The 19,196-nt window shown below is 47.8% G+C and overlaps 1 protein-coding gene across 1 annotated transcript in view; it reads left to right on the top strand.

The window, feature by feature from the left end:
• ZBTB16 (zinc finger and BTB domain containing 16) overlaps positions 1-19,196 on the top strand; it is a 130,112-nt gene that overhangs the window by 74,841 nt on the left and 36,075 nt on the right. The window contains 1 exon segment of the mRNA XM_087938687.1: positions 4,819-4,905. Coding sequence (XP_087794813.1) covers positions 4,819-4,905 — 87 coding nt within the window.

The raw sequence follows: 19,196 nt of genomic DNA, 5'->3' as shown, positions 1-19,196 counted from the left end.
TTCTCCTCTCCTATGGTCCGTTCTCCTTTCTTCCGGACAGTGGACATGTTTGGCCAGGACACTCATAAACTCTTGGGCCACTGATGCTTGTTGTTGTCGGTTTGGTGAAGAGGCCATTAAAGGAGTCTGGTAGACTTCACTTGAGCCTGAAGCTTTGCCAGACCCTTAAATACTGGTGGTTCCCATACAGGACTAGCAGCATGAATGCATGTCAGGAATATTTCTTTAATATTTGCTTTCCTGTTTAGCCTTTAGAGCCATCTATGAATAACTGGCTATGTTTAGTGTGTGTATATATATACACACTAAACACTAAACATAGCCAGTTATTCATAGATAGATAAATGATAGATAGATAGATAGATAGATAGATAGATAGATAGATAGATAGATAGATAGATATATTTACATAAAAGTAAGTCTTCATGGCACCTGGGACTCCCAGCTGCCCTTGACTTTCAAGGCACAGTTTGGCTGCCAGTGGCTGCTTGGCACGGACACTGGATCTGCCCAGGATAATGCTTAATTAATCTCCAGTCTTAATTTTAATGGATCTTTTGGACTTTAAATGTGGCTGGTCACTAGAACAGAAACCCAGGATATACCGGGTCTACCCATGGAGTAAATGAAATGTTCTGCGTTGGGCTTAACCCCCAAAGCCATCGCTGAAATAATGGAAGTTGGCACAGGGTAAGTTTGGGGTTCCACCCTTCAGAAACGCTGAAGAAGACGGAAAGTGTGGCTACGCAAACTGCCCCCCCCTTGCACATGCACACCAACACCCACAAAAGCACGTGCCTTTGGCCCCTGACCCCCCAGTTGCCTAGGGGCCCCCCCAGAGGGGCTGAAGAAGGCCTGCACCCTCTTTTATGGAAGCTGCTTTCAAACCCAGAGCAGAGTTCGGTTTGCAGGCCCCGTTCCTTCCTTGCCCCTGCCCATGTGCAGAGTTGCTTCCTCTTCTCCCTGAGCAGCCCCCTTGCACCCCGGAGCTCTGCTCCCCTGCTCGGTTTCAGCCAGCAGCTCAGGGAGAAGAGGAAGTAACTCTGCACATGGGCAGGGGCAAGGAAGGAACAAACCAAACTCTGATCTGGGTTTGGGACGTGGGAGCACGTCCAGCCTTGCTCTGCCTTCTCCTTCCCTCTCCCCCCACACCCCCAGCCTGTGATGTCAGGACCCGGTCTTCCCCCGCCCCCCAGCCACCCCCCACCTCCCCAGCGCCCTGGATTCTGCTTTCTTTTGAGGGCCGGGCCATTTGGCTTAGGTACACTTGAGTTGCTTTGAATGCAAACTTGACATCTCCCCCCTTGTTTCCTCCCCCAAAAGCAGCCGGGAACGGCTTATGCACAGTAAACAGGCAGACTGTCTTATTGATTAACAGATGAGGCCTTTATTATCGATCAAAGCTTGGCGAGAAAATTTATCACTTTTAATTTCACTGCTGCCAAATTTTTCTGCCTCTGAGCCAGCCGTTACTGAGGCAATTTAAAGGCAGGGGGATTATTCTCCGGCGGGGAGGGGGGGCATCTGTTTTATTTTCCTCCCTTCTGGGGGTCCCCTCTGCCGTGGGGCCGGGAGGGTCTCCGGGAGGGTCTCCGGGAGGGGTGGGAAGACGGAGGCGGGGAGGGCCAAGGATAAGGCAGCCCCCTCAGGCCCCGCTCGCTTCCCTTCCGCCAGGGGTCAGCCCCCCAACTTCTCCAGGGTGAAGCCCCAGCCATGCCACACGCTCATCCCCGTCCACTCTACGCTGGCCGTGGCACCCTGGTCCTCAGCGCCTGGCGGGAGGCCTGGGGGGAACCGTGCCTGCTGGAGCAGCCCTGGCCAACCTGTGGCACGGCTGGCCAGGTGGGGCTGAGGGCACCTGGAGGGTGTGGCTGATGCTGGGGGCGGCCCTAGCCCAAGGGGGCTTCGGTTTTCTGGGAGAGCAGCCCTGGGATGGGGGGGGGCTGTTCTGTGGGGAAAGAAAAGGGGCCCCCAGAGTGGTAGGAGGCCTCCAGCTGTCGCTCCCCTCTTTCTCCAACTGAGCCGACCCTTCCTTAAAGACGAAATCATCCCTGCGTTCTCTTTCCCTTTTTTCTTTTCTTTTCTTCTTCTTCCTCTTTCTGTTCTTCCTTCCTTCCTTCCTTCCTTTTTCTGTTTCTTTCTTTCTCTTTTTCTTCTTCCTTCCTTCCTTCCTTTATTTGTTTCTCTCTTTCTCTTTTTCTTCTCTTTCTTTCTCTCTTTTTCTTCTTCTTTTTTCTTCTCTTTTCTTCATCCTCCCTCTTCCTTCCTTCCTTCCTTTCTTTATTTTTCTTTTCTCCTTCCTTTCTCTCTTTCTCTCTCTCTCTTTCTTTTCTTTCTTTCTCTCTTTCTTTCCTTCTACCTTTTTCTCTTTCTTTTTATTTTTCTTCACTTCTCTTCATCCTCTTTCTTTCTTTCTTTCTTTCTTTTCTTTTCTTTTCTTTTCTTTTCTTTTCTTTTCTTTTCTTTTCTTTTCTTTTCTTTTCTTTTCTTTTCTTTTCTTCAGACCAGAAGCAGTGGATCAAAACTTCCAGGTCCTAACCCTTGAGTTCACCACTCTGGTCTCTCTAAGGGGCTTCATTTTTCTCCGCAAGGGGCTTGCGGGCCGTGCAGAGGCCCCCTCTGTGCTCGCTTCCCTTGTTACAATGGGGGCCCTGCCAACCCACAGTTGCCTCCTGCCTTGCGGTGCATTTTCTAAGAAATCCCACAAATGCCACACCTTCACAATAGTCGTGGAAATTATCTTTCAGTCGGGTGTGTTGTTCTTATCTGATAGTGTCGTTGCCGTTGACTCGAGCCTTTTGTGTGCTGACGGGATGTTGTGATCATTAGGGGAGCGTTGGAAGGCACGGAAAAACAAGGCTGCTTGACACGCTGACATAATCAGGAGGTTGAGCCCTGGAAACGCTGGGTTTGTTTTTCATCACCTCTTTTGGGGCTTTTTTGGGTTTTTGTTTTGCAAAGGAGAAACACTTTGTGTCCACATTGAAATTCACAGTGCCCAGATAATCCCGTATCTGCTTGGCTGGATCCCATCCGTCTAGCTCAGCCAGCTCTCTCCAGCGGCTGTGCCAGGAATTCCACAAAAGGGGGACATTTGGGGGCCCCCATGCCTGGAATATTTAAGGTACCCCTCAGACCAGGATGACCAGGATCTATACCTCTCTCACAGAGCAGACTGGCAGGCTAGCCACGCCACTTGGAGCCCTCCACACTCTCCCCTGGCACTGCCTGTTAGTTTCCTGTTTACCCCTGGCATCAGCCTATCTGCCCGTGGTGGAGAGCAGAGTTCCAATCCCGTATCTTTCCCCTATTTCATTTCTTTGAAGTAAAAGTTCTGGGAGAGACGAGAAGGAGGGACCAAACGCATTGTGGAGATATACAAGGCAGCTGGAGAGCATCTCTGTTCCTTTTCTTCATTGTAGAACTTCTCCAGATGTTCCAAGTGGCTCTCCATGCCAGGGTGGCCCAGCCTTCCTTGGAACGATCATGCAATTAGATCATGGATCTGTCAAAATGTAGGAGGGGGCTGTTTCAGGCAAGACCACCAGAACTTCGTTCCTGCTAACAGTTGTTCAGCCTGAGATCTGCTGAGATTTACAGGGGTCTCCAAACTCGGCAACTTTAAGGCGTGTGGACTTCAACTCCCAGAATTCAGCATAGCTGGCTGGAGAATTCTGGGAGTTGAAGTCCACAAGCCTTAAAGTTGCCAAGTTTGGGGACTCTTGCTCTATGTCCTTGCAAGTCCAGAGATTTGAAAATTTAATGAAACCTTTAGCACTTTGGTAAAAGAAAAAATAAATAAACTTGAATATATGAATAGTTAAGTAGAGTTTTGTTTATAATGTGGAAAAAAGAAGAGAGAGAGAGAGAGAGAGAGAGAGAGAGAGAGAGAGAGAGAGAGAGAGAGAGATATGCTGGCTGGAGAATTCTGGGAGTTGAAGTCCATAAATCTTAAAGTTGCCAAGTTTGGAGACCTCTGGCTGAGAATAAAACCATCTAATTCACTCCTAACATCTGTCATATCTAGATATTCTATTTCTCTCTTTTTGTCTCTATCTATCTATCTCTCTGACAACTTCCTATCTTCCTATCTTTCTATACATCCATCCATCCATCCATATCTATCTATCTATCTATCTATCTATCTATCATCTATCTATCTATCTATCTATCACCAATGTTCAGTATATGGCTTGTATCTTTAGATTTTCATTTATCCCCAAACCCCAATAAAATGCCACAAAAACATATAAACCAGAGCTTGTTGGTCTAATTCGGGGTTAGCTTGGTGATGGCAGTGTAATGGTTGCTCTAACCACAGCCCCAACCACTGAATAATTTTTTTAAAATGTTGGTTTAATATTGGGATAGCTAAAAAAACAACAACCTATCTTGCAAATCTCCATAACCCACGGAAAGGAAAAAGTACAAAAATAAGAACCCTCTCAGATATCAGGGAACCATTCAGATCTCTTATCAACTCTACATATAGTTTTCTCTGGACTGTATATTTGATAGTTATGGTGTTTGTGTGAATAATGTCCCCAAATGTTGATGGGATAAGAGCGTGATATGCCTTGAAAGAGGCAACATATATATTTGAGTGAAGATCGTGGATTCATTCCAGTGTTCAGTTAAAAACTAATCTTTGCCCTGGATACGGTCAATTCTATTTGGGGATCCCTCCATTTGTGGCTGCCGTGCTGAGCACAATTTAGTGTCTCAGAATCAGTTTAGTGACCACTGTAATGATTCGTTGGAGCTTCTTGATATCAGCGTAATTTCCTCCCCTCTCTCTTTCTTTTTCTTTCCTTACAGCAGGTGCCAAAGTCTTTCTCTGTGATCATTGTGGTGCACAATTCTCTAAAGAAGATGCCCTGGAAAGTCACAGGCAGACCCACACTGGTAAGTGTCCTTGGGGGTTGGGCTTGTCTAAATTCCTCGGCACTTGGAGATAATATCCTCTTAGAGATGGTTTGGTGTCATTTCTTCCTAATCTGAGCCTTTTTCTTGAACTGGTGGTGTCAGTAAAATGGACTGTTTGGCCAACTTTTCACTAATGGGTTCTGTGGATGTTGACGTTGAAGGCGATGAGAGTTCTTAACATTGGAGAGAAAGTCTAGCTTTCTCCTGCCCAGTTTCTCCTCAAGATTTCATGCGTTAGCTTGGCCAGGGAAGGACCTGGAAGATCTATATTCACGATGCCTCCAGAGGCACTGGGACTAAAGGTCCCAGACTGTCCATGTTTGATAACTGTGTAGAAGACACCAGTTGGGAAGGCTGATCTTGGTCGGTTAGGCTGTCCCTAAATAGAAACAGATAGGCCCAGTGAATGTAAAGCACCTACAACTAGGGAGTAGTAACTCCTGTTGGAAAAGTTAACCTTCTGGACTGGTTCCACCACTAGCAAAATCGGTGTGGGTGTTGTGTGAGATGTTGCAACAGTCATCTCAGGTCGATCATCGATAGTTTTCCAATTGGGTGAGGCTGCTTGGCCCCACTTTGGAGGCTCAGGGTGGAGGGCTGCGAACCGTGCCAATCAGCACTTTGCTCAACCGCTGTTGCTCAACGCCGGTTGCCCCATTTCTGATTTGATCAAAGCCCGATTTAATTGGGTTCACCCAAGCTGTGATCTGCCTGGTGAGCAGGTGTTCCCACCAGAAGACTTGGACGGTTGCTCCACAGCAAGGAGAAGTGACCAAGTTGTCGTTACATCCAGTATGAAATAAGAGATGCTTTGAACTGGCTGTCCCAGAGGGCAGCTGGGGTGCTAGGCTGGGGTTGGCCATCATGTAGATCCCAGAGTCTGCGAGACTCTCATCCCTCCGGGAGAGACGTAGCAACTGAGATCTTTCTAGAAGTTTTCAGTGACCCTAATCCCCAGCTGGTATGTCTGCATCCCAGGATGGGACAGTTGTTTCCAAAACATGAGGAGAAGATCCTGTTACTCCATTGTGAAGACATCTTGCCTTTAATATTCAGGCAACTTAAGGGCCTCCAAGCTAAACTGAGAACCTGGAAGAGAAAACAACGATGGTGGTGGATTTCTACTACTTAAAAGCAGAAAAGGAGGAGAGATACCCTCTCCAGATTTTTTGGAGTGAGGCTGTAGGAGAAGGTTCTCGGGGAAATGAAATTGGGCATCCTTTGTTAGGTTATCAGTTGCCCTTAGGGAGCCAAGGGGGAAGATGAGAGGCAAATCCTGGCCTTATAGCCACTGATTTCATCCATCATTCTAGCATCAAATCATCTGCTCAAATATGTTATCAGCCTACAAGACCTATGAGGAGCACCCATGTCATTTGCGGTCACACACGACAGACTTGGTTGATCTTGGCTTCGAGCAGGGATGGGGGAGCCATGGATGTTTGCTGGCTCAGGAATTCTGGGAGTTGAAGTCCACAAGTCATAAAAGGATCACGGTTCCTCACCCCCGGCTTAGAGGATTATGGGGCTCCATACGCTGTGAGGTGTAAACCTAAATATGCAGCTTAGTGCGAGTAGCAACTAGCCCGTGACAGCTTTCACAAGAACCTCCGATTAAACAAGCTGCACCTTTGCATGGTGTATGAACTTGGCTTCTGAGAGCCAGGAGGGAATTCTCCTAGCTGTCTCCTGGACTGTATTAAGGCAAGCAAATCTGTTTAGTACTGATCCAGCCACGCAGGTCATTAAGGATGGGAAGTTTACATCTTAGAGCTGAAGCGTTAAGTCATTGGGTGTCTGCTGCTCCTGGCTTTTCCACCCGAAGACCAGGTGGGTCAGCAAGGCTTCAGCATGGTGGACGTTTGCTTTGTCATTTCATCTGGCAACCTCGTGGGCAAAAGAGCCTGTTTGTAAATAAAAGGAATAATAGCTTTGCTCCTTCAGAGACCAGCCAGGTGGTCGGTGGTCACTTGCAACAAATAAACTGGGCTGTTACTCAGCCCCTAATCAGGAAGGTGGCTCTGGAGCCTGGGCTGCCACCAAGAGATCGGGCCATGGAGGTTGGCCATGTTCATGCAGAGTAGTTGAACAGATTGGAAGGGACCTTATAGGTCATCTAGTCCAACCTCCCTCCACCCAAGCAGGAGACCCTACACCATTTCTGGCAGGTGGCAGTCCAGTCTCTTCTTGAAAGCCTCCAGGGACGAAGCTCCCACAACTTCTGAAGGCAACTTCTGTTCCAGTGTTTGATTGTTCTCACTGTCAGAAAATGTCTCCTTATTTCCAGGTTAAATCTCTCCTTGTTCAGTTTTCATCCATTGTTCCTTGTCTGGCCTTTGGAGAATAGCTTGACCCCTTCCTCCTCTCTGGGGCGGCCCCTCAAATACTGGAAGACTGCTATCGTGTCTCCCCTGGTCCTTCTCTTCCCTAGACTAGCCAGGCCCAGTTCCTGCAACCGTTCATCATATATTTTGGAGCTTCTAGTCCCCTCATCATCCTGGTTGCTCTTCTCTGCACTCTTTCTAGAGTCTCAACATCTTTTTTATAGTGTGGTGACCAAAACTGGATGCAGGACTCCAGGTGTGGGTGGTCTTACTAAAATACCGCATCCAGTTTTGATCACCACACTATAAAAAAAGACGTTGAGGCTCTAGGAAGAGTGCAGAGAAGAGCAGCTGGAATGATTTGTTGAGCACAGTGGCACATGGGGGGAGGGGGTCCCTAAGGCTCATCCCCACCTATCTGCATTGTCTCCCCAGCTTCTGCAAAGGAGCAGCCCTTGGCTCCGCCTACGTCTCTTTCCTTTTGGCCGGAGAAGAAATAAAACATGTCCAGCAGGGAGTTAGGACCTCCATGGTGACCCAGAACAGCATGGGGGGCACAGCCACAATTTCCTCTCAAAACTTTCTCCCCAAACTCAACGGAATCAAGAGCATGAGTGTGAGTGTGTGTGTGTGTGTGTAAATCTGTTTGTGTGTCTGTGTAAACGAGCCAAGATAGGAGCAGCCAGAAGTGTGTGGCGAGGCTCTGTCTGTTTCAACAGGAAGATGCAGCTGCCATTGTGACTTTTTTGACCCCACCCCCCCAATGCCTCTGCGCACGGACATCTGCCAACGGGCACCACATGCATCCTGGCCCTTCGTCCACGAAATGATATCAGTAACGCAATGACGTTGGTCACATACGGTGTCCTTGGAGTTTGCCCCAGGCCAAAGGGTCCCCCGGGGCAGGTGTGAACTTGAACAACAAAGCAGAAATCTAGTTCTGCGTTCTTCTCGTCTAACTGTACAAAAACTCCTTGTTTCTGGTGGGACCCCAATTAGGGAATTTCTGTGTGAGAAGGGACAGCCACTTGCCTGCAGAAGTTGTGGGTGCTCCAACAATGGAGGTTTTGATTGAAGAGATTGGACAAGCCTTGTCTGCAACGGTAAAGAATCTTCTTCTTGAACAGAGAATTGGACTAGAGCAGAGGTCTCCAACCTAGGCCGCTTTAAGCCTGGTGGACTTCAACTCCCAGAATTCCCCAGCCTGGGAGTTGAAGTCCACCAGGCTTAAAGCGGCCAAGGTTGGAGACCTCTGGATTAGAAGACACCCAAGTCCCTTCCACTCTGTTATTCTGTTATTTCTAAAATGTCTTTTCTGTTAAGGTGCATTAAAACTCCCAGGAAGATTGAAAGGTGGGCATTCTGTGCCTCTCCTGTCCCAGGGCACAAGAAGCCCCACCTGTTTACATCATGCCTCCTTCTAGGACGCCTCCCTCCCAGGCGCCCTCCTGGAACTAAACTCGGAGAGGACAGCCGGCCTTCAACCTCTCCGGTCACCTTGGGCGGGGAGGGGTCCACGGAGAGTCATGAAGTATGTTTTGATTGAAAGCGTTGAGAGGATATGTCGGGGCCTGCCAAGGAGATTGTCCTCCGTGCCAGGGCAGCGTGGAGGGGGACCAAAATAGGAGGCGCTGGGTCACTCTGACCCAAATGGGACACGTTCATCATCGCCGACTTGAGCTGTAAACAAGGCCTTCTCGGTTACCGGCCAGAGAGGGGTTGTGTTTTCAGAGCGGGCTTTCTCCTTGCCAAGACATCGATAGCTTCCTCTCGCTGAGCGGGACATGAGGCTGCACTTCGGAGGGTGGGAGGAATATACGCCCTGCCTTCCAAGCGAAGGAGCCTTTTCAAAACCCTTTTTCAGGAACCCCAAATGCCGGTTAAGTCTCAGAGAATATCAGGTGCCTTGCTTGGTGGATGAGAAAAAAAAGAGGTCCTTTTTTCTAGGAGTTTCCTCTGCAGAGCCAAGAGGGCTTCTGGTCGTGGGATGGAATGGATCCTCTGTGGAAAGGAAATTAGAGCAGTGGGCCAAAATTAAGTCCGTCCCCCCCTCCCCAAAAAACCTGAGCCAAATGCAAAATTAAGATCTCGGAGAACAGAAATCAAATGCAAGGGGCTACATGGCTTGCAAACTATCTTAATCTTAGGAATTAAGCAGGGGGCTGAACCTTGAGCAGAGGAGACAGAAGGGGGGGGATATAAAAACCCTCTTTAAATTACCCAAAGGGGTGTCCCCTAGAGGAACCCCCCCAACCTTTTCTCCATCCTTCCAGAAAGCAGGACCCCAAATCACCTATTTGAGATTCCATGGACAGTGGAACCAGTGAAGCAGAAGCGTTGAAGCAAAGTCCGGAGCCTTAATTTGGATGCCTGTACAGGATCCCAGTTGGCTTTGAGGAGGCTCGGTGTGTGCCCCCTCCACCCCTGTCAGGACTGCTAGTAGCAGTGAGGTTTTCAGGCCCAAGCAAGAAAGGCCGATTATTTCTTACCTTCTTTCTACACTTCCCAGACAGGCGGCAAGGATTAGGCAGGTCTTTCCCTCCTTCTTCTTCTACCTATGTGGGCTCCCCAGAAGTATAAGAATTGTGGTTACTGCTAGCAGATTTGGAAAAGCTGGCTTAGACATAAAGAGGAGACTGTATCTGTTGATCCTGTTGCTGTAAGACCGTTAAGATCAGGGCACGCATGAAGGGTCCCTCTAAGGGACTGATCAGACATCTCCATCCTCTCAGCCCCTGGTAGCCATCTGTCATCCCTGGATTGGCGCATCCTAGTTCAAAGCCAACCGTCCATTCTTATAAGAACAAATCCCGCCAATTAATGAGATGTCTCAGGGTCGTGGGCCCTTTCGTTCGTTTGCCAAGAAAGCCACAGGGATACGTGTCTCTGCAGTTACCAGGAGTTGAGCTGAATGGAAAAGATTAAAAAGTTGTTTTGAATGAAATGTCAAGTGAAGAAGTGTTTTGTGTTGTTCGCTAGAAACAAGGATGGTAATGGTTGAGCACGGGTATACTCTTGGGTGTGAGTCGGGAATGTATTGTTGCCGTTGGGCTCCGGGTTTATGAGGAACATCAAGAAGATCTGAAATGTTCTGGAGGCCGGTTGCAATGCCTTCTGCTTGATGAAGGATCTATGAGGCAGGGAGGACATTCAGGGAAATGGACACTTGGATTCTTGCAACTTCATGAATCTGTGGAATAGCTGGACATTTCTAACAGGTCTCGGCTGTGATGCTTCCAGTTCCAGCCTTCTTCAATCTCCAGATATTTCAGAATTCCATCTTCCAGAATCTGGGGGGGGCAACCAATTGGTGTAGGGTGAGGAACAGTTGATGGTGACCCAACAATTCGGTCAAACTGGGCCACACTAAAGTGTGTGTGGCCGTTTGGTTGTAGTGGGAGTAGAAAGAGTCTCCTTCCTTCCTTCCTTCCTCCCTCCCTCCCTCAATTTTTCTCCTTCTCAAGAACAAGTCTTCCAAAATCTCCAGGGAGTCCGATTGGAATCTCCTGGTTTCTGCCTTAGTTGGAAAAGGTGAGACCATGTTCTTGTCAAATGAAAACAAAAACAGAAATGAACTCCACCCCTCCCAGATTACCCAGGGGTTGTATACGTGCGCGGGATTCTTTTCTTCTCTCCAAGCAGATGACTTTAAAATATCAGAGGTGATGGATATAAGGTTTCTCAAGGCTGGCCAAGATATTTCACATGAGCAAAGTTCTTGGAGCAGAACACGGTCTGACGTCCTGCTAGGGAAATGAGCTTGTCATTGGGCACCCATCCTCTGGAAGGGATGGACTCCTCTCACCCCAGTTCACTCTTTTCCCACCACCCTGATATGTAGGGTGACTCACATCAAGGATAGCTTAGGAGCCTCTCATTTCTCAGCCATGATGCAGTTGGAGTCCTGCTCTTCAGAGCTAGATGGGCCTCCTGAGGGGTCTCCTCTACCTGCTGCCGACCACCTGTCCTGCTCTGTGCAGTCCAACATCTGCCCGGGGGTGCATGGGTGTTGATTTGTCACAACGGAGCAAAGGCAGAAGAGTTTGGCCACCCTATGATACCATTTCAGACCAGTGGTTGTCCAACCTCTTCTTAAAAGCCTCCGGTGATGGAGCCCCCACAGCTTCCGGAGGCACCAATGAATTTTTCCCAGGCGTAGGGAAATTTCTCCTTAGTTCTAGGTTGCTTCTCTCTGCGATTCGAGTCTTGTTTCCAAATGAGAAGGGAGCTCTCCATCCCGTTCCACAATTTTTACTTGCTGCTGTTTTAATTCAACATAAAGCATTCTCGGGTTTTTTTTGGGGGTTGGAAAGGCCCCCAGCCCCCTTCCTCCCCTTCCTCAGCTCTTCTGACTGTTGCTTTGACATCTTCCTTCTGGCCTGGGTCAGCCAAATGCAACCTCGTCTCCTGCACACCTTCCGTCTCAACCCTGCGTGACGCCTTTTCTGATTTTGATTTGGGTTATTGGCAGCTTCTGCCACACCCCCTCCCTTCTCTCCCCCTCCGTCTCTCGTTCCAGATCATTAGTAAACACGTTAGTACATCACTGCTGTTGCTGGCAAAGCCAACAAGAGGAGAAAAAGAGGGATTTTCCCCGCCCTCTGTTTCTTGTATCTCGGGGTAAAAGCCGCGAGGTGTCCAGTTGCCCCCAGCCTCTGTGGAGAAGACCCCCCACCAACAGGCCACCCCAAGGAAGGGAGAAGTCAATAAAACCCAATGTGTAACCAAAACATGAAAAGCGATGAATTGTTTTGCTTCCACCTCTCCCGCCCCCACCCGCCCCCTTCCCGGGGATGTTGGTAGCATTTTGATTTAATATTGGACAAACACAAGGGTCTTTTTTATTCAGCACTCCCAGGCCTTGGGGCTGTTATTCTTCCAAATTTAATAGCATTGAAATTGCAGGGTTTGTGATAATTTGCCCATCACTTTCGCTGCTTCCATTGATGTTTATTGTCAGCGGGATGGAATCTCGATCGGATTCACTTAGATAACATGTCTGTTAAACATTTAGATAATTGTGCCATCATTAAGTTGTCACATTATTTTAGAGATTCAAAACAGTATTGTGGTAAGTGGAGGTACCGGGAGAGGGTGGGGGCTGCCTCCCACAAGGGTGGCAATTGCTGAGAAGGAGACGGAGGGGAATGTGTAGCTCACAACTTGCCTTTTGTGTGTGTGTATGTGTGTGTTTTAAAAAAGAGAAAAAGTTGGCTGGCGGCACCTTCGGAGGAAGCATTAAAACAAGCGTCATTTCCTCCGATCAGAACTGTCGAAGGATTGCAATTAGGGGCTGTTTTTCCAGCCAGTTTTCACATCTGGAGAAAATACATGTCACCTTTGTGCCTGTCTTACCTGGAAAGACCAAATTGTGGCAGGCCGAGGGGCCTCCTTCATTCCACCTGGACAGAGGATGCCAGCTTTCTGTGGATTGCACGCGCACAAAAGGTGCACCAACAAATGACCAGCAAGCGGATAACATAGCAAGAGGCTCGTATACCATCCCATAGCACTTTATAGCACTCTCTAGGCAGTTTACAATGTCAACATTATTTGCATATTCCCACAACAACCCGGGTCCTCATTTTTACCGACCTCAAAAGGATGGAAGGCTGAGTCAACCTTGAGCCCCATGAGGATCAAACTCCAGGCTCTGGGCAGAGTTTGCCTGCAATTCTGCATTCTACTCCCAGCCCACCAGTATCCTATAGGTGTTCATGTTGCATTCACATGAAACAACCTCAAATCTGCAAATAATGGGAGGATGGGGATAGAATCAGGTTAAGGACCCCGAGAAAAGAGCCCATGAGAGAATGGCTATGGCCGCATGTTTACGGCATGTATGAAAAAGTTCTGAGCCACCAAACTTCACCCTCTTGGACCAGTTGAAGATCTTACTCCATTAACCAGAGAGGTCCACCTCCATTAAAGACGTTGGGAGGTGAGGAACCTTAGACCAAGTTCTTGGCTTCCCAAAAAGTCAACGTGCTAAGGTGGTATCAAAAGACTGGCTTCCTGTTTCTCTCAGATGTCCCTCGGATAGTCTCCAGGACACCCAAAGGAACGTTTGGAAGCCAGTAGACCTTCTTCTCAAGCAACTCCTCTACAGCCTCTGAAACGGTATTTCCAGGTTGCCATCAGAATTAATAAGCATTAATAGATCTGTCTTCAGTGGAATTATCTAATTCTTGGGACCTTTTATTATAGACAGTGGTCAGCCTACATTTTGTAAGTAATAATTCCACAACTTAGTAACGGGCTGGGTGAAGCGACCCCATCTTTTCTTCTGGCTCGAGTCTTCTTCTCCACCCCGACTCCTCTACCAGTTCCAGGAAATGCCCATAGAAGAGAGAAGAAGGTGGCTCGGTCCTCCTCTTTGCACCTCATGTTGATGAACCCTCTGTGGTGTCTCTTCCTCTTTAGAGAAGAGGCTGGAGTTGGCTCTTGGTTTCAGTTGACCTTTTTCTCTTCTCCTTTGGCAGCAGTTCAGGTCCTATTAATAAACATTTCTACCTGAACTCTGGTGTCACCACAAGTGTTATGTGTATAATCCATTAAAAAGGCAAACAATGGCTAGGTGGAGTTTTGTTGGCTTTCCATGCCTTTTTGGACAGTCCAGAACCCCCTCCCTTCTGACAGTGCCCCCATTGACTTTTGAAAGCTTGTCTCTCCCCCCCACATACACACTCCCTCCCCAGCCTGAATAAATGAAAATTTCTTCCCCGGGAAGCAAATGAGTTTCTATTACTGCTTCACAGTACTCTAGAGAGTTTTAAGATAGCAGCTTGATTAAGCTTGTGGGGAAAATACTATCAGCTTGGTACTCCATAGACCGGGATAATGTACCGTTGGCATTAAGTATGTTTAAGGGTAATTATCTTTCCCCTTTTCATATTGGTTACATGGAAGGGAAACGCAAGGAAGGGGGAATTCGGAGGGTTGGAATTCGGACTCCACATTCAGCAGGGACAGGGGAAGTGAACACCTGGAGGGCAGAAATGGATCTAGGCAAAATGCAGGCCCTTCTTCGCTTTTGCCCTTTACCTGTCAAGTGCTGATTCCTAATTTCTTGGTGGGAAGGATGGTTATGAGGTTTTCTCCAAAGGTTTTCAACTGCAAGAAACCCGTTTTTCTCCTAGCTAGCCACTGCAGCTAACCACACAGTTTGAAATTGTCTTCTCACCATTCTTTGGCTGAGTCTCCAGCTGATCTCTGACTTATAACCAAGGACAGTTTTACAAAGCTCTTTAGAGGCGACACAGCAGCTGTTACACAACCCAAGGCCAACATCTCTCTTTGACTTTCTTGAGATTGATGGATTGATGGATGACCCAAGATCAAAACTCGGGCAAACTCTTCCGTGTGCTTATTGACCCAAATCCAAGGAGCTCCATTAAGTGAACGTAGGAAACCTACAATCCAAAATTGCTTGATATATTTGGGACCGTAAGCATTTTATGGGAGCTTAAGAAAAGTCCTTCTGGAACAGGCTGATGCCCATTTTAATGTGGCATTTTGGTTCTGATACTGGCCAGCCTTTGGGGAATGGTCGAGTTGAAGGTAGAGACCTTCCCTTTCTCCTGGTGGATCCCTCATGACTGGTATTTCTTCTGAACCAAAGGCAACTTGTAGACCTCAGGATGAATAGTCCTCCATATGTTGATCCTCCACAGTGGGAGCTATCTTGCCCTAATGAAGGAGTGTCCAACCTTGGCAACTTTAAAGCAACTCCCAGAATTCCCCAGCCGGCAGGAATTGTGTGAGTTGAACTCCACAGGTCTTAAAATCGGCAAGATTGGACATCCTTGTCCTACTGAATTCTAAAGTTGACTGATGTGCCCGGAACAAACCCTGTTTTGCAGAGATCTGCAATGCAGCCCCCCAAAGCCCCGAAATCCCACCCAGAAGCTTTGAGCCAGGGCTCCCTTCGCATTCATGATGCAGATTTTCATGGATCTGGGGCCTTTTTTTGCAAACAAGGCATGTCTCTTAACATAGATGTGCCTAAATTTGCGAGGAAGTTGTCCAAGTAAGCCATAAGCGTTCTGATGGACCGATCCGTTGGGATACCATAGGGATCTGTCATCCATCTTGTTCCTGCTTTCCCAGATCTTTCAGTGGATTATGTAAAAGTTAGGAGAGTCGCGAGAAAGGAGGGGGGGATCGATTCCCTCTCTACCCCAATGCTGATTGGTAGACTCTGTCGTCACCCCCTTCCTCTTTCCCTTCCGCTCTTTCACGTGGGATTCAGACCAGGAAGGGAAAGGCTGCGAGATTATTTGTATTACAAGGACTCCATAAACATCGGGGAGAGGATGGAGCCACCATCTTATTATCCTGCTAGCCTTCGCGAAAATAGGAAATTCATTGCTGACCTTTTTGTTTGAATCCCTCTGTCTTCATACCGAAGATGTCCCAGTTCCACGATTGTTTTGGTTACGCTTTTGTGTATTCCCTAGTAATTTTTCTGAGATGGGACAGCTGGCGTTGCAAACAGCAACCCGTCTCTCTCTCTCTCTCTCTCTCTCCTTCTCCCTCTCTTTCTCTCTCTCTCTTTCTCTCTCTCTCTCTCTCTCTCTCTCTCATTTTAGATGATGTGCTGTGAATGTCTAAGACAAGGACAAATAAATAAGCCCAGCCACATTTCCCCCAGCAAATTCTCACTGGCAATAACATCCGCGGCTGACGGTCAGAGCTATGTCAGGAGGTCTAGAACAATCCTCCCGCTTATTTTTGGTGCCTAAGTATCGGATTTGGGAGCCTGGCTCGAGACCCGTGCTTTTTTTTATTATTTTTTTACCCACCCTGGATTGGCTCCCGGCCAGGCGCAGCCTTGCTTTTGCCTCCTTGTAACCGAATCTGCCTGATGTACTTGAAAAAGGGCCATCCGAACGTTTCAAGAGGAACAGAAAGTCCTGGAGCTGGTGTCTCTTTTTGGAAAAGGCTGCTTTCTATAATCGGAGCCTCATGACTCGCAGCTGGAATGAGTTTGCTGTGAGTCTTGGCTCTGGCGTGGAAAATGGAATGCCTCCCTCAAAAACAACTTTCCAAAACCCTCCCGCCTGGGTTTGACTTCGGCAAGGGAGCATCAGCCGGTGGTTGGCAGGCTCTCCCGCTCACTGGCCCAGTTCAGGACTTCGGACCTGGTGTGGAGGGTGGTCCCAAGGGGTCTCCTTTGGCGGGGGGACGCCATCCTCGGGCGCCAAACTCCCAACGTCCAGACGCTCAGCTTCCTGGGGTCTCTGAAGTGTCCCTTATCAGGTGCACCACCTGAAACTGCGGTGGAGAAATGTTGTTCTTATTTTATTTAGTTTGTTTTGTTTTAGTTTTTACTCATTCCTGACAAACTTCCCTGAATGGTTCTAACCAGGGCTGGGCTGCTGAGGGTCTGCAGAGGTTCGGGAGGGCCCCTAGCTAAGATTCTGCGCAGTTCCCAGAACCCCCCAAATCCCACTCCTGGCTGGCCCTGCCCAACCCTCCCCCCCGCTCCCCGGAGTCCCCATCCAAAACGGGCCATGTGGAGACTCCGGGAAGGGGAGGGTGTGCAGGGCCAGCCAGAAGTGGGGTTTGGGGGTTCTCTGAACCTTAGCTAGGAGCTTTCTCGAACCCCTGCGAACCCCCAGCAGCCCTGCCCTGGTTGTTCCCTTGCAGGTGCTTTGTTACCCAGCTAGGTAACATCATCCGTGTTAAAAGGAAGTGGGGTTTCGGTCTCTGTTTATATGCCCTTGTCTTGCCTAGGTTGACTCAGGTCGCCTTAAGTGTAAGGGAGAACATCCATCTCCCATGGGATGGGACGCTAATGAGCACATGGATGAAATCACATAGAAATTATAAAAGGTGGTAGGTTTTCTTTGATTCCATCCAGACAGTTTTTCCAAAATGACACAACTCATCATGAAGACGTAGGTGTTTTTAAACCAGGGATGGTCCTTCTGGCTTGGATTGGGGTATTCCTGCCAGGTCCTTGTGAACCTTCATGCAGCGAAGAATTAGGTTAGAAGAAATTCATCTGGAAATGGACAGATTTGTATGTGGAGCCATCATGTTTTTGTGGCAAATGGATATACAAGCAGGAGTAAACCACCCTAAGGCTTGAAGAATGAAATGCTGGACAAAACCAACCTTGGTAGCATCTCCCCTTCCTTCCCTTTGGCCTGAAACATTCTTCGTACATTGACTGACAAGGGATTATTCCACCTCAGTTGGCATCTTCTGCGTTGATGGGGGTGGTTCTCCTTCAGCGTTTTCAAGCAACAGATCCAACTTCCCAAGCATTTACCTCTTGACTGAACTACGGTCTTTCTGTAGTTTGTAGCGCTGCTGTTAGATGAAACAATCTAAAAAGTATTTCAGAGCTGTGGCCCAAATTTGTGCTGTTAATTTGCAGATAACATCACCGAAACAGCTTTTCACTCTAACATTTATTCCATCTCTCCTTTTTGGCTACCTAGTTCTCTCTGGGGCTAGAACGCCAAATATTAGGAGTTTGTGCCAAGGCAAGCTTCTAAGTTGTGTTTTGCAAGGCTCAGTTTCCTCCTAGTGTATCTTCGTGAGTTTTTGGCAACATGGTTTTTCCAGCCTTAAAATAGCTATATATCACAAGTTGTGTTTGCAATGCATAGAATCAGGGGTTAGTTAAGGTTAGAGTTTCTTGGCTCTTATGGGTTGGAAGCACCCCCCCTCCCCAATTCTAAGATATCTAAACACAGAGACTCTTTGTGTGACTGTAATGTTGTGTGACAGCATTTGAAATCTGAATCTAAGTACACATTCCGAAAACTGGGAATTCTCCCCCAGTTTTCAACCCAGAAAGGAGGGGAGAGGGCTGAAAGAGCCTGTTAATTTTTTTTAAAAAGTTGGTAGCAAAGTTATAATTCTGAGCTGCTGGTGTTTTTTTTTTGAAGCTGCAGCTCAGTCTGCTTCAAAGAATAGGAAAAATATGCAAGACCTCGGAATCTATATTTAAACGAAGAGTGAATAGCCCTGGTTTAATTTTCCCCTTCTGCAAAAACTATTTAGAGCGCAATGAAAAAGCCTTTTTTGCTAAGCTACAGAAAACCTTTCTTGTCCTTTAATTCTAGATGAACAGGATTAGCGTGAACATATTTAGCCTCTGACCTTTGGACAAGAGCATTATCAAATTTAGTGGCCAAGTGGGACTCCATTTAACTGAGCCAGTTCGGCATCTTGGCATTGGGGAAGGGAGGGGGAGGGTGTTTGTTTTTTGGGTTTTCCCCCCTTATTTCTTCCCTCCCCTATTCCCCCCCCCCAAAAGCAAAGTTCAAAAATCCATCCTTCGATGAGGCCCTCCTGCAAGTCTCTTCTTCAGATGAGGGTGAAATTTGAAATGGTTCTCATCCTGCCCAGATAGGAGAAGAAGAAGAGCCAAGGTTGACCTCGTCTCAGCCATGGTAGAGAAGCTGATGAGATGGACCAGACCAGGGTGGTTTTCCTAAAGACCCCGCACGGTCTTCAGCCAGCCATTTGGTTGAGGTTGCCGGGCATCCTTTTTCCATCAGTGTTTCTTCTCTGGTGCCCAAATCAGAGCTTTGGGGCACCTCTTCCCCTCATAGGGGGGGCCAAGCAAACTTCCTGACAGTGAGGACAATTAACCAGTGGAACAGCAGTTGCCTTCAGAAGTTATGGCTGCTCCATCACTGGAGGCTTTTAAGAAGAGATTGGACACCCGTTTGTCTGAAATGGTATAGGGTCTCCTGCCTAAACAAGGAGTTGGACTAGAAGACCTCCAAGGTCCCTTCTAAGGTGGTCTTCTTCTTCTTCTTCTTCTTCTTCTTCTTCTTCTTCTTCTTCTTCTTCTTCTTCTTCTTCTTCTTCTTCTTCTTCTTCTTCTTCTTCTTCTTCTTCTTCTTCTTCTTTTCCTCCTCTTCTTCTCCTCTTTCTCCTTCCTCCTCCTCTTCCCCTTCTCCTCCTTCTCTTTCTCCTTCT

Source organism: Pseudonaja textilis, chromosome 9, assembly GCF_049901715.1.
Source record: "Pseudonaja textilis isolate UNSWEBS1 chromosome 9, rPseTex1.2, whole genome shotgun sequence".
NCBI lineage: Eukaryota > Metazoa > Chordata > Lepidosauria > Squamata > Elapidae > Pseudonaja > Pseudonaja textilis.
The sequence above is the reverse complement of the archived record's forward strand: the minus strand, read 5'-3'. Positions and strand labels throughout refer to the sequence as shown.